Raw genomic sequence first — 16,277 nt, forward strand, 5'->3', positions numbered from 1 at the left:
TTGTAAGATTCAAACATAACTAGTATTGTTGATCTTTGAAGTAAATTTCCTTTATCCTTTGGCAAAGTAGGCCACACTGACCTATTTTAATCGAAACAAGTTTTGAATGAATAAGATGTGATTGAAAGTCAGTGACCTTATTCTTGAAAATTTACGATAAACATATTTAGTTTGTCTTATTTGTGACACTGTGACCTAATTTAGGAAAAGTAAAGTTCGCCGTTGATTGTTTATCCCTGATGTGTATTTCATTGTTCTGAAGTTTCAAAATAGTGTCATAATTGGCAACATTCAACCTCAGCATACATTGTTGATCCCAGAGGTCATTTGTCTGCGCCAATCATCTGAAAAGTAGGTCATAATGACCTAATATTTCTGTTCTTGAGACATATTCTTAAATGTATATCAGTGGGACCTAATACTGAAGAAAAACTATATTTCAGCACGCATTGCTCATCCAAGTTTTCAATTTTCTGCATCAGTGACCTATTGTTATTTGCTATTAACTAACTTGGTAGCCTTTCATCCTTGCATGCTACATGCTCAAAATCAGACATCCCAGTCTCGTACTTATTGCCAAGAACTCGTCGTCTAGTCAATGTGATTGACCCTAGTGACCTTAGCTACCCTGTCAATCATTAAAAACGATATGACAAGGAAAACTATAAACGCATTTTGGAAGATTAAACTTTATTTATTATAAAGTTATCGTATAAGATACAATACATGTATATTTTTAATCGTATCAACGTATACATTGTTTCCACACAGGGATATGACCTAGAAATACAATGTATATGTGGTATAAATGGTCGATCTTGTTTTGTTTCAGCACATAACGTTTGATGAATGTAGCTGTGAAAGCATTAAAAGTAATGAAGGAACATGCGAACTTCATAGAAAATAGTAACAATACAGATATTAAATATTATATGAATTATTTATACACTATCAGTGATTATACAGAATTGAACTATGATTAAAACATATTATGTTGTAAGCATTGTTGTCTTCAAAATTTAATGTTGGTAGTTTTTGGTGCCAAGAAATAAAAGTAGAAGTTTTTTTAATTTAAACAGAAAAATCGTACAATGTTTACACAATCGTTAGAAAAGGAATAATATTCAGTTCGCGAATGTGAGTATTATACAAATCCCTGTGTTTGTTTTTAATGGGGGAGGTTCCTCACAATGGGGGAAAGGTGGGATGACCCAGATGGTATTCAACACAGACATTGGGACAGGGTAAAACAGGCACTTTGCACTACAAATTGCATTGCACCGCCCTTGTATGGTTTACCGAAAGACCATAAAACCGCCAGTGAACGTGGTCATCCCCTAAGACCGGTATGCAGAGCTAACGAGAGCATCAATGGTCCTCTTTCAGACACTCTCTCTGAGATAATCTTAACGTTGGGAGACGTTGCCGACGACATCGGAGTCATCAGTCGATCCACAGAGGATGTACTTGAAGCAGTGACATCGTACAATAACAACCGCTCATGGTGCCAGAGAACAAGTAGCTCTATCAATGGATGTTGCCGCCATGTATCCGAGCCTCAATGCCTTCGCCGTTGCGAAGGAAGTGAGAGAGGAGTTCCTTCGATCTGACCTGGAGGTAGTTGTGGATTCCGTTGAACTTGGTCTTTATCTTGCGATCATTTATCAAAATAAACGCAAGGACCTAGACGTGCTTGGCCTTGATGATAAGATACCCAAACGCAGGAGTCGTGGCAAAGACATCAAAATCACAACGGATGAAGTTACTTCAGCTAGGAGGAGGGGAGAAAGACCACCAGGCTCCGACAAGAGTCTATTTAGAGAACGTGAAAGTGAACCTAGGTCAGATGAGACACGTCTCATGTTCGCGTTGGTCTTGGAAGAGGGGATCAAAATAGTAATGAACCACCATACTCACACGTTTCAGGGAGACTAATACCACCAACAGAAAGGAGGTCCCATTGGTCTTAAATTATCTGAAGCGTTAGCCAAGATCCATATGATTTTCTAGTGCCGACAGTTCAGGCAGAAAATGGCAGCAGCCACGGTGTCAACCTTCCTTAACCACCAGGTATACGTACACAAAGTTTATGTGGATGAGCAGAACCTTGTTGTGGAGGCGTTACCACCAGGTAGTAGGTTTGTTGAGAACATGATCGTGATTGTGGATGAATTGGTGGAGAGGGATAGAATAAGGCCAGCAGATGAGAAGACGGCGCAGATAATTAAAGAGGTTGCCAACTCACTATGCCCCTCTACAAGAATGGAGGTTGACTATTCATCGGCCCATGATTCTGGATGGATGCCGTTGCTGGACATTCAGGTCCAAATTCGCAACGCGGATGGATCTGTGGACTGGAAGTTCTACAAGAAAGAGGTTTCCAGCTCACAATTCATCCTCAATCGCAGTGCACTCCCTGTGTCCGTGAAACGCCAATCCCTAATTCAGGACGGCATACGCCGATTGCGTAACACCAGACCATCTTTGGTACCAGAACTGCGCCAAGATCTTATGAAGGATCTTGCAGAGATGATGCTGATCTCAGGATACCCAGAGTCTTTTAGGGCCAATGTAATCATTGCTGCCCTCAGAGGCTATGCCAATCAGGTATCCGCGAGCGAGCGTGGTGATACGCCACTATATCGGCATAGATCTTGGAAGGAGAATGAGCGCAGGTCTAGGAAGAACGTGAAAAAGGCTTCGTGGTTTCGACCAGCTGACACCGTAATTTTCGTACCATCAACTCCTGGTGCAGAACTTGCCAGACGTGTACGAGGGGTGACAGCGGTACAGGGGCCCAGACTTGACGTGAATATCAGGGTGGTTGAAACTGGTGGGCAGACGATCAAGCAGCAACTTGTTCGTACCGACACTAAATTTGGTGATGAGTGTCAACGAGGAGAGTGTGTGTTGTGTCAGAGCAACCCTGGTTCTGGTGGTGGGTCATTACATTTCCGGTCCGGTGCGCTGTACAAAGCCACATGCAAAATCTGTGCCAAGCACAACACAGTGGCTGAGTACATTGGTGAAACCGGCCTATACCCAGTTCCAGGAACACAGGCGCCAAGTAGAGAGTGGTAATCTCTCTAATGCTCTGGCTAAGCACTTGCTCGAAGACCACCCAGGAGACGAAGGTGACATTAGAAACTTCAAGTGTGAAGTCCTCAAGACCTTCTCCAAGCCACTCGAACGACAAGTTTCAGAGGCGGTCGCTATACACGGATCAGTTGCTGACAAGCTCCTCAATTCTAAGTCAGAATGGGAGCAACCTGCCGTAGAGAGATTGGTGGTCACTAGGGAACCACGACTGTGAACAGCAATATGTGATAGGAAATCTGATTAAAATACAGATCTTTATTACCACTCCGGTGATTAGAGGATCTGACAGCGTCCCATGGGGGGTCATGTCATGTTCAGGTGACCTTTATACCACGTGTACTCACGAACACGTTTAGGTTCTGCACCTTGCTGCATCAAGTGTAAACAACATTTCGTCCCAGTATACATATACGGTAAGCTATGTTGTTTCTCTTGGGGCGAGATGACCTTAGGTGTGAAAGTTTTGGGGGCAGCAATTTGACTGGTCTTTATCAAGGATCACGTGGACGTGGCCCCTAGTGGGATTTTTCTCTGATCCTTTTTATCAATCGTAAATGATAATGGGAATCTGTGTTTTATTTTATTAGATTTGATGTAATAGGTACTATGTCTACAGAATAGTGTGAGGTACGAGTTGTCTCAAAACAATAACATACCCTTAGTCGATTGTCAAACTTTTCTTTCGATTGCCACCTCGAAAAGCTGGTATGTCTGACGTTTCGACCGTGCATGTGATTGCATATAATATCCCCTTTTCATACGTCAGTGTTATGTTTATGGCTACACAAGTCTATCTGATAAAGTATCTTGCGGTTATAACCATTGTTTAAACACTGGGGTTGATTTAGTGCACATAGCATGTTGGGTCGAAATAACCCGCCGTATACATCAAACGGGCCGAGACATTTCGTACCTGCACACAATAGATGTAAACAAACATGTAGACGAACACGTTGTGTTAGTGTTATTTCGGACTGAAGAAGGCCCTATAGTGGCTGAATATATATTCCATAGAAATGATTTTGATTTTACTTTGAATTTGTTTTGGCCTTTTATTTCGGATTATTAATATACTAGCTTTATACCGTTTTTCCTCATTATTGTTTTAATTAATTTGTTCTATAAATACTACATTTAGGCTGACACAATTTAAAAACATACATAAAGGATATATCAGTTTTAAGATTACATAAATACACATACAATACAGATTTGAAACATGATGTTTATAAAAAATCTGTTACAGAAAACAAGATGTGCTCAAACCCAAGGAAACAAAATATCACGTTTCCTTTTTACGTCCGTTTTTTCAGAATTGAAGCAATATCTTTAAAGTTATATGTGCATAAGTAGTTATATGGATAACACCAATTTCCAATTAAGGATGAAAGGCGTTTATCAGTAGTAACATAAAAAATTGGCACCTTTTAAATATTCTAGTATAAAATCTCCATGAGATTTATCTCCCCTTAGTCAAAGTTATCTCCCCTAAGGTAAAGGTAACTTCGGTATTCCTCTAATTTGTTCTTGCCTCTCGTCCTATTTCCATACATAACAACTTGTCTTAGCGACTACGTATACCTCTATCTTATTAAGATCACTTTCTAAGGTAACACGTGTCTTAAGATCATTTGACTAAAGAGACCACTTTCCCTTCCTTTGTTATATCATCTCTCAATCTGATTAAAATATATCCTTATTATCACTACCTTTGATAAGAGGATCTGAGAAAATCCCATTAGAGTTCATGTCCAAGTGACCTTTGGAAATGGCCAATCAAATAACTACTTGAAAAATTTGACAGTGAATTTCAAGGGAAGAAATTGTTTAAAAAATGTCAGAATTATTTTCGTAAATATAGTCATCTCGCCCAAAGGGCAAAACAAAGCTAATTGTATATGTATACGGGGACGAAATATCGTTTTCAAATGATGTAGCAAGGTGTAGAAATTGCATTTGATCTGAAGTCCACTTTGTATAACGGTCATCTGGACGTGACCCCTTATGGGATATTGTCAGATCCTCTATTGAACGGAGTGGTTATAAGGATCTGTATCCAAAGTTAAAACCTATCTTCTTCATAATAGTTGGTGAAGGTGGTAATTATGAAGTAGTGTTATATTTCCTAAACGTATACATAATGTTATCATCCCCATGACAAAGTGAGAGTGTGTATTCTATATCGTTCCTAGGGCAAAATTATCTCCCCTGATTAATGATATCTCTATCACTTGGGGAGAAATATATCTCCAGGGAAGAATGATCCCCCCTATGTAATGTTATCTTTCCCATGACAAATCATCTTCCCTTTACAATGTGATCCCTCAACAAAGTTATCTCCCCTATGATAAAGTTATCTCTCTTAGGACAAAGGCTGGACCGGGTTGAAGGCCTGTTGGTCCGGCGGAAGTGATGGTATGCCGTCGTCATCCTTTTTGGCGCCATGTTTAAGCATGCTTGTGAACTCGACATAGTCAAACATTCCACCAGTGATCGGGGCTCCATGCAGCAGTTCGTCTACCATTTCCTCTGACCATCGATCACCCATGGTCATCAGGCATTCACGTAGGTAATCTTCATTAATGTAACCTGAAATATATTGGGAAAATTGTATTGGAAAAGGCGGGAACGCCTAACGTCATATTAACAGACAGGGTCAGTTAATGGCGAGCCAAGTTGAAAAGTGGATTACTATCATCATTGTAACATCAATATTGTAGTCTCATCAATCATCGAAGATGACTGTTCAAATGGCTGTTCCGTCTTTGACGATAACTTATTCTTTAATTTTTCTAGATAACAAATATCTTGGGATTTCATCACAAAATGTTATCAAATGTAAAGCTTTGAACTGCATATCAGCAGGTGCGCTTCATTAAATGTGTCGCTGTCCAGTTGGCATTCATACTCCCATAATTGCCATCTGAGTGTAATTTAATGCTTAAATGTAATCCTACTCGGTACTGACCTGCATTTCTCTCATCGAAACAGGCAAATGCATTCCGAATGACCTCCTCTGGGTCCGTCCCATTTAACTTCTCGCCGAACAGAGTCAGAAACATGGTAAAATTAATTGGACCCGGAGCTTCATTTATCATCTTTTCAAGATATTCATTGGACGGGTCCTTTCCCAGAGACGTCATCAGGTCAAGAAGGTCATCTTTGTCGATGTATCCGTCCCGGTTTTGGTCAATCATGTTGAAAGCTTCCTATTTAAAATTAAAAGGATGAAGCGAGAGAATAATCACAGTAATCAAAGTACCAAAGGAGACAACAATGCATTTAAACCTTAAACTTGATGTCGAGTCTTTTTTTTTTCTAAAAATTTGTTTAGAATACAGATCATTCGCCCCATAGAGGATCAGACAACATCCCATTAGGGGTCACGTTCTGGTTACCTTTGTACTTCCTGAATTTCATAATTTTCTCCACGTAGCTACACCAACTGAAAACACCATTTCGTCCCAGTCCACTTATATAATTAGCTTTGTTGTGGTCTTTTAGCGAGATGACTTAACACAGAATTTAATCTGAAAGCTATTGTAAATTATTTAGTCAAGTAAAATTCACTACCAAAATTCTGAGAGTACAATGTATATCTTTTAGTGGCCGATTCGAAAGGTCATCAGATCATGACCCCTGATGGGATGTTGTCAGATTATTTTTGAAAATTAATGAGGACAATAAACTGTATTCCAATCATATTTGGTGTCTACAGGGCAACTGTACCATTCTTGGGAAGTTTTAGCCGTTTTACAACCACTCAGTGATAAACAAAATATTTTGCATGAAGATATCTTAGGGCCAGCTCCATATTCATCCTCGATACTATAGGGGTTCCAATCACTTACGATATCTACACCCCTGGACTTTCTCATAGTAAAACTGGAGGCAACAGAACATAACAGGTAATTTAGTCATTTGATGCACATACAAAGAGCCTTATAATGCTACACTAGGATTGACTATGTGGCTTTGAAGTTAGGCGTCGCTCTCTCTGTAGTCTTCAAAGGCAATTTTTGCGGGCCTGTGATTGGTTCAGATTTTTTTTCTTTGAGCAGCCACCAGTTTGCCTACAGATATTGGGTTTGTGAAATTCAGTTAAGAAAACTGATGAAAAATTTAATTAGGTCACTGTAACCTAGTTAAGCATTTTCTCTATTTAGTATTAAAACTTTAATCATTTTGCTGAAAACTATATTCAACGACTTAATAGATTGATATTAGTAATGCGTGTGGCACTTGACATGACCTACTTAAATGATTACATCCTACGATAACATTGGATCGGTCACGTGCATGAATTACGTCATACCGGTAGTCATTGGATGGTATCATCTGTCCACAAAGCATCCTCTGTTTCCCCATGTTTAAAGCAGATTTTATATCATATAAGCTTGATTTATAAACATGTTCACTGAAAATAAGATGTAAGAATTGTACCTGCTGTTCTAATAAATTTCGAGTCTTTATTTCGTGTGTACCTAGATCAAAATGCTTATTTTTTCACCTTTTCAAATCATTAAGGTTTATTTTGATTTTGACACTATCTATTTAAGATTATTGCATCGTAAGGTCACATGAGCTGGTGACGGAGATAAATAAGGTCACATTCAATCAATGGTATCGTCTGTCAACTAAGTATCATATGGGTTTTTCATATTTAAACTATTTTTATTGAGTTTTTGTTCGTTTGATTAATTAATTTCTTATTAACAGCTATGGTCATGTAAGGACGGCCTCCCATGTATGCGATGTGTTGCGTGTATATTCATGTTGTGTCTTCTTGTATAGTTGAACTGTTGCCCTTTTTATAGTGCTATATCACTGAAGCATGCCGCCAAAGACACCAAGCAACACACTCCATCCGGTCACATTGTACTGACAACGGGCGAACCAGTCGTCCCACTCCCTGTATGCTGAGCGCTAAGCAGGAGCAGAAACTACCACTTTTATAGACTTTGGTGTGTCACGGCCAGGGGACAGAACCCAGAGCCTTCCTCACTGTGGCAATATTTGCAGGGGACGCAATGTATTATTTTTTATATTTTTGTCACTCCATGCAGGGGACGCAATGTATTATTTTTTATATTTTTATCACTCCATACAGGGGACGCAATGTATTATTTTTGATATTTTTATCACTCCATACAGGGGACGCAATGTATTATTTTTGATATTTTTATCACTCCATACAGGGGACGCAATGTATTATTTTTGATATTTTTATCACTCCATACAGGGGACGCAATGTATTATTTTTGATATTTTTATCACTCCATACAGGGGACACAATGTATTATTTTTGATATTTTTATCACTCCATACAGGGGACGCCATGTATTATTTTTGATATTTTTATCTTGGAGTAGATAACAAACTCAAACTTTTCAGTGGTGGTAATGGTGTAAAGAAAGTAAGTTTTGTTACTGGAAGAAAAATACTAATTCGTCAGCTCCTATTATCGAGATGCTTCTATTTAAATTTTATGAGGCAAGGGGAAAAAGGCGAACCATCCATGCACTTCGGGAACTGTACCAGTTAAGAATTTCATCATGCTACTTACTCCCATAACATGAGAGTCGACTGATCAGCCGTTTATTTTATCGGACGTTATTTTGCTGACTGTTTACTCTCATTTCCGAAGGGTTCTTTGATGCAGCTTCCGACGTCAGATGAAGGCGGAAGGAAAAGTTCAATAATATCAATATGTCTTGCTCTAACAGTGATAACATTGATGTGTACTTACAGTTTAGGTATTAATTATTCCATTTATCTAGGAAAACCATAACTTGAGGCCTCATAAAATAGTATTTTAGCGGATTAGATATGACGAATCCTTTCCGTAACATTTTGACCTAGATTTAAATATGGCGGCTGGTTACTACAAACAAGAGGCCCATGGGCCTTAACGGACATCTGACTATTAGTACAATACAACATAGTCGTTTAAAGATTTTTGACTATTTGACCCTTATGACCTTGAATGAAAATCAAGGTCATTCATTTGAACAAACTTGGTAGCCCTTCATCCCAGCAAGCGACAGGCTTAATATCAGGTCTCTAGGCCTCTTAGTTATTCACAAGAAGTTGTTTAAAGGATTTTAGCCTATTTGACCCCTGTGACCTTGAATGAAGGTCAAGGTCATTTATTTGAACAAAATTGGTAGCCCTTCATCCCAGCATCCTACAGGCCCAATATCAGTACCCTAGGCCTTCTGGTTCTTGAGAAGAAGTCGTTTAGAGATTTTAGCCTTTTTGACCCCTTTGACCTTGAATGAAGGTCAAGGTCATTCATTTGAACAAACTTGGTAGCCCTTCATCCCAGCATGTCACAGGCCCAATATCAGTACCCTGGGCCTTCTGGTTCTTGGAGAAGAAGTCGTTTAAAGATTTTAGCCCTTCATCCCAGCATCCTACAGGCCCAATATCAGTACGCTGGGCCTTCTGGTTTTTGAGAAGAAGTCGTTTAAATGATTTTAGCCTATTTGACCCCTGTGACCTTGAATGAAGGTCAAGGTCATTTAACTTGGTAGCCCTTCATCCCAGCATGTCACAGGCCCAATATCAGTACCCTGGGCCTTCTGGTTTTTGAGAAGAAGCTGTTTAAAGGATTTTAGCCTATTTGACCCCTATGACCTTGAATGAAGATCAAGGTCATTTATTTGAACAAACTTGGTAGCCCTTCATCCCAGCTACCTACAGGCCTAATATCAGGTCTCTAGGCCTCTTAATTATTCACAAGAAGTTGTTTAAAGGATTTTAGCCTTTTTGACCCCTTTGACCTTGAATAAACGTCAAGGTCATTCATTTGAAGAAATTTGGTAGCCCTTCATCCCAGCATCCTACAAGCCTAATATCAGGTCTCTAGGCCTCTTAGTTATTCACATGAAGTTGTTTAAAGGATTTTAGCCTATTTGACCCCTGTGACCTTGAATGAAGGTCAAGGTAATTCATTTGAACAAACTTGGTAGCCCTTCATCCCAGCATCCTACAGGCCCAATATCAGTACCCTGGGCCTTCTAGTTCTTGAGAAGAAGTCGTTTAAAGATTTTAGCCTTTTTAAACCCTTTGACCTTGAATCAATGTCAAGGTCATTCATTTGAACAAACTTAGTAGCCCTTCATCCCAGCATGCCACAGGCCTAATATCAGGACTCTAGGCCTCTTAGTTATTCACAAGAAGTTGTTTAAAGGATTTTAGCCTATTTGACCCCTGTGACCTTGAATAAATGTCAAGGTCATTTATTTGAACAAACTTGGTAGCCCTTCATCCCAGCATCCTACAGGCCCAATATCAGTACCCTAGGCCTTCTGGTTCTTGAGAAGAAAATGTTTTAAAGGATTTTAGCCTATTTGACCCTTGTGACCTAGAATGAAGATCAAGGTCATTCATTTGAATAAACTTGGTAGCCCTTCAACCCAGCATCCTACAGGCCCAATATCAGTACCCTGGGCCTTCTGGTTTTTGAGAAGAAGTCGTTTAAAGATTTTAGCCTTTTTGACCCCATTGACCTTGAATAAACGTCAAGGTCATTCATTTGAAGAAATTTGGTAGCCCTTCATCCCAGCATCCTACAAGCCTAATATCAGGTCTCTAGGCCTCTTAGTTATTCACATGAAGTTGTTTAAAGGATTTTAGCCTATTTGACCCCTATGACCTTGAATGAAGGTCAAGGTAATTCATTTGAACAAACTTGGTAGCTCTTCATCCCAGCATCCTACAGGCCCAATATCAGTACCCTTGGCCTTCTAGTTCTTGAGAAGAAGTCGTTTAAAGATTTTAGCCTTTTTAAACCCTTTGACCTTGAATCAAGGTCAAGGTCATTCATTTGAACAAACTTGGTAGCCCTTCATCCCAGCATGCCACAGGCCTAATATCAGGACTCTAGGCCTCTTAGTTATTCACAAGAAGTTGTTTAAAGGATTTTAGCCTATTTGACCCCTGTGACCTTGAATGAAGGTCAAGGTCATTTATTTGAACAAACTTGGTAGCCCTTCATCCCAGCATCCTACAGGCCCAATATCAGTACCCTAGGCCTTCTGGTTCTTGAGAAGAAGTTGTTTAAAGGATTTTAGCCTATTTGACCCTTGTGACCTAGAATGAAGATCAAGGTCATTTATTTGAACAAACTTGGTAGCCCTTCAACCCAGCATCCTACAGGCCCAATATCAGTACCCTGGGCCTTCTGGTTTTTGAGAAGAAGTCGTTTAAAGATTTTAGCCTATTTGACCCCTGTGACCTTGAATGAAGGTCAAGGTCATTCATTTGAACAAACTTGGTAGCCCTTCATCCCAGCAACCTACAGGCCAAATATGAGTACCCTGGGCCTTCCGGTTATTGAGAAGAAGTCGTTTGAATGAAAAGTTTACGGACGGCGGGCGAACGGCGGACGGCGCACGACGACGGACGGTGCATGATGACAATAGGTCATCCTGACCCTTTGTGTCAGATGACCTAAAAACGGAACGTGAATTCAAGCGGGGAGAATGCAAGTAAAAGAGATCAAGCGTTTTGGGGACTTTGCAATTGGTTTTTTTTTTCTATTTACCGGCCGGATCGCTTTCGTCATGAAGTTTTGTCTGGGTCATGAAAGTTTACGTAAGGAGATGTAAATATTTGTTTTAAATGGATTTTACGGCTGATTTTGTCAAAATACTTGTTGATTTATGAAAAAGAGGTAGGTATTTGACATTGATGACGATTTAAATATGATTTAAACGTTTTATATTGTCATAATGCAAACTTTGAAAATGTTGTCCTCAGCTTCGGGTAAATGGCCTATCGGAAGTTAGAGGTTAGACACGACGTAATGTTCCAAAAGTGTCTCGTCGTGCTATACCTCTAGCATTGTTGGAGTACATGCTTCTAAGATTAACTATGTTCCTATTATCTGAAGAATTGTGAATATACATATATATACATATATCAGTGAAACTGTTTTTTATTTGGAAAATTTACATCAAATGCTTAAATATAGCTGACCTTGACCCCACTACTGACCTTAAACTCCTGTATCTGTGCCTGGTTGAACATGGCGAATACATTTGAGGTGTATCGCTGGGTCCGGGACCGGTGCTTCTTTTTGGATTTCATCGACGACATCTTTTCTTTTTATGTTCGTGCGACTATGGAAATACAAACACATTATCACAGAGGGCCAACACAATGAAAATGGATGTTGTCATACATTTTTTGTATTTGGTGGATGGACTGATGAGTATATATGACAGTCATGTGATTTTTTTCCAGAAAATATGAGTTTTGAAAAATGATTTTAAGAAATCGGGATATTTATTATAAAACAGAGAAAGGGACGACAGTCGCCATATTGGAATTTTTACCCCTGCCTCGATTAAATTTGTTTTTTCCAAAATAGTATACCTTTTTTCCTAGAGTCATAGTCATCTCTGTTTTATAGTAAATATCCTGATTTTTTAAATAATTTAAGTCATCATGAATTTGTTAATTGTGTTATAATGTTAGGAGACGGCTGTTTAAGTTGGAATTCCGTCTTTGCATATTACAGAGTTAGCTCCCTTGTGGGTAGGTATCGATTTTTACGTCATTATTTTGTGAGCGCAACTTGAACTTACGTCGTTTTCTTCAAAAAGTGTGACGTTACGCTCGCAAAGACATGACGTTACAATCAATACCTACCCGCAAGGGCAGATAACTCTGTAATATGCAAATACAGAATAACTTGTGCCTGGTCATTTGGGCTTACAATTAAATACGTTTAAAGTGAATGGTCGGGCAAAGAAAACCAGTCTAAATGCGTTCATTGGCCTTCCAAAAGTTCTCACATATTAACACAACGGTAAAGTGCTGCTTACGTTTCCCAGTTCTGACCATTGAAATAAAGAAAAGTTGAAAGCATTGAAAGCGAGGCTGCGTGGAAATGTAACCACGGACATAGTCAGCCGGGAGGACGTTTTAGCATTCGTATACTTTAAATCAATTTCTACGTACGCAGACAGATTTTGACGAGAAAGTTTATTTTTCTATTCCAAAAGAAATTATACTGGATACATTCACACCATTTTTACCGACTTTAAGTCATCCTTGCCCGACTGTTCACTTTAAAGTAAAGTTAAAGTTTTAAATATTTTCATCCTGAAATATAAATAAGAAGCTAAAACTTTTCAAAGATGGTAATGATGTAGAGTAATTAACTTTTGTTACTAAACTAATTACCGAAGAAAAATATACTAATTCGCCTGCTCCTCGCTGTTTTCAGATAAAAATTACAACTCGTCAGCGGTGTAGCATCTTTAATACATATATACATTGTACATTGTTATTGTTCTGTACGGGTGCTAACAGCGATAAGGGTGTGTGCGTTTTCTTCTCGAATGTCTGAGGCACATAGCAGGAATTTCATTTTGAATGGTCGACAGGAATTAGTCATCATATGCAATAATATGATGTTCATATTGGAAAGTATCAAAATATTAATCTACGCTTTATAGAGTTTTAGTTTCAGGAATAAAATACTCGTCTCACAATAAGTAAACCTGGTATTATTTATGATAGGAAATTAAAAACGTAGTTTTTTTCACGGTTTTTGTTTTTACGTTTCTTGCTGGTTTTTTCCGACAAGCACGAAGATGGAATATTTCCGGGCACCCTAAATATATTGAAGTGTAAATAAAAGGCACGTCTAATTACAGGAGTTTGCCGTTCTGTCAATAATTATATAACATAAATATATACATGTATGCTTATCCCTAAATATATATAGTAAATTGGTGCTATGATAATATCAGGGAAGTTGATTAATTTTTCAATTGACAATCCAAGGTTTATAAATAGAGAGCGTTATGATAGTTAAGTCGTTTGTAAATTTCTTTAGAAAATATTATGTACAATACACAGTACTTTTTACATACATTATACGCCTGTGATACTGCTGTAGTTTGATTAGACATTCTTTTGCTCTTGACATCGGTAATGCACTTTATGACCTTAACATAACACAGCTATATATGAAATATGCTTGTACTAGGTTAAGATGTCGCGGTGGATAGTACAGTGTGATATGAGATGTCTTGTAATATATTTTATATTCAAACTTACCTTTGTTTAGGAATATTGAAATGTACAAAATGTCCGACACCCTCTGACTGTACCGGAAACGTGTAATTTCGACACTACGAGGAAAGGCACGAGAAAATGCGCGATTGGCTCCAGATGCTGGTAATTTATCTCTATCGGTTACCATGGCGACCTACACAGAGGCCCAGACAAGGGGAAACCGAACCTCCGCTATATATCGATTTCACTATTCCGTGCGTGTATTTAGTCATGCCATGAAAAGATCTAATACAACAAAACGCTAGACCTGATAAACGTTAGCTACTGTTTTTTTTGTTTTGTTTTGTTTTATACGTGTATACATATGCATATATTTCAACTTAGTGTAATTTTTATTAATGGTTCAAAAATATATGTTTCGTCATTTTTTTATTTTAAAATGAAGAAAGACAGTAAGCCATATATTTTCCACAGGAATTAATTAGTTAATATAAAACGTGTATCATAGGCCATTTTATACCTATGTTTTAGAGGTCTATTTGATAATGTTCACACTCGATAGTATGTACCATAATTATGTAGAAAACGATTTTACTGTGTTTTTTTTATCTGAACCAATAGCTGAACGTCTAAAATGGTCTTTAGGTACTGTTATGCGTCCAAAATGATATATAACTGTATCCTGTGATTCGTGTTTCATTCTGCTAAATGATCGTATATAGCGCGTGCACAGCTAGTGTATTACAGCTTTTGATTGTTAAACCACGTATGTAAGAGGTTATACGGTAAACCTGTTAAAGTCAATCCCAGCTCTTTTTGCAAAGAAAAATTTTCTGATGCTTAGTCTTGGTTTATATTTAAACTTAAAATTACTTTCTATAATCAATACTATAATTGATTATGATTTTTTTCAGAGCCTTTTTCGTGATTCTTTAAAATAATTTTACTCGATATTATGTGTCTCATACATTCTTCTTTTAACATGGATTGCAACAAATATCAATATTAGAAATTGATATGCATTTCATCGTCATCATCATCATCATCGTGTGTGTCATCATCATCATCATCATCATCATCATCATCATCATCATCATCATCATCGTCATCATCATCATCATCATCATCATCATCATCATCATCATCATCATCATCATACATCATCATCATCATCATCATTATCATCATCGTCATCATCATCATCATTGTCGTCGTCGTTTGTGTCATCACATCATCATCATCGTCGTTTTTGTCATCATCAACATCATCGTTTATGTCATCATCATCATCATTATCATCATCATCGTCATTTGTGTCATCATCACCATCATCATCACCATCATCATCGTCGTTTGTGTCATCACCATCATCATCGTCGTTTGTGTCATCACCATCATCATCGTCGTTTTTGTCATCACCATCATCATCGTCGTTTGTGTCATCACCATCATCATCGTCGTTTGTGTCATCACCATCATCATCGTCGTTTTTGTCATCACATCATCATGTCGTTCGTTCGTTTGTGTCATCACCATCATCATCGTCGTTTGTGTCATCACCATCATCATCGTCGTTTGTGTCATCACCATCATCATCGTCGTTTGTGTCATCACCATCATCATCGTCGTTTGTGTCATCACCATCATCATCGTCGTTTGTGTCATCACCATCATCATCATCGTCGTTTGTGTCATCACCATCATCATCGTCGTTTGTGTCATCACATCATCATCATCGTCGTTTGTGTCATCACCATCATCATCGTCGTTTGTGTCATCACCATCATCATCGTCGTTTGTGTCATCACCATCATCATCGTCGTTTTTGTCATCACCATCATCATCGTCGTTTGTGTCATCACCATCATCATCGTCGTTTGTGTCATCACCATCATCATCGTCGTTTGTGTCATCACCATCATCATCGTCGTTTGTGTCATCACCATCATCATCGTCGTTTTTGTCATCACCATCATCATCGTCGTTTGTGTCATCACCATCATCATCGTCGTTTGTGTCATCACCATCATCATCGTCGTTTTTGTCATCATTATCATCATGTCGTTTGTGTCATCATCATCATCATCGTCGTTTGTGTCATCACCATCATCATCGTCGTTTTTGTCATCATCATCATCGTTT

General features: G+C 38.5%; 1 protein-coding gene across 1 annotated transcript; it reads right to left on the reverse strand.

The window, feature by feature from the left end:
- Nucleotides 1-671: 671 nt before the first annotated feature.
- LOC138309852 (myosin regulatory light chain 12B-like) lies at nt 672-14,323 on the reverse strand. The gene is made up of 4 exons (XM_069251094.1): nt 14,179-14,323; nt 12,103-12,227; nt 6,068-6,308; nt 672-5,688 (listed from the first exon to the last, which is right to left on the reverse strand). Exons 2-4 carry the CDS (start codon nt 12,202-12,204, stop codon nt 5,462-5,464), a joined length of 570 nt encoding a protein of 189 aa, XP_069107195.1. The 5' UTR covers nt 12,205-12,227; nt 14,179-14,323; the 3' UTR covers nt 672-5,461.
- Between the last annotated feature and the right edge of the window lie 1,954 nt (nt 14,324-16,277).

The sequence above is a fragment of the Argopecten irradians genome, chromosome 15 (genome assembly GCF_041381155.1).
Source record: "Argopecten irradians isolate NY chromosome 15, Ai_NY, whole genome shotgun sequence".
Classification (NCBI taxonomy): Eukaryota; Metazoa; Mollusca; class Bivalvia; order Pectinida; family Pectinidae; genus Argopecten; species Argopecten irradians.

Excerpts from the sequence above, each read along its gene's own strand:
- LOC138309852 (XM_069251094.1), bottom strand. The coding sequence starts at position 12,204 with ATGTCGTCGATGAAATCCAAAAAGAAGCACCGGTCCCGGACCCAGCGA. Across the intron at positions 6,309-12,102 it reads CACAGATACAGGAGTTTAAG|GAAGCTTTCAACATGATTGA; the intron begins GTCAGTAGTGGG and ends AATTTTAAATAG. Across the intron at positions 5,689-6,067 it reads TTTCGATGAGAGAAATGCAG|GTTACATTAATGAAGATTAC; the intron begins GTCAGTACCGAG and ends AATATATTTCAG.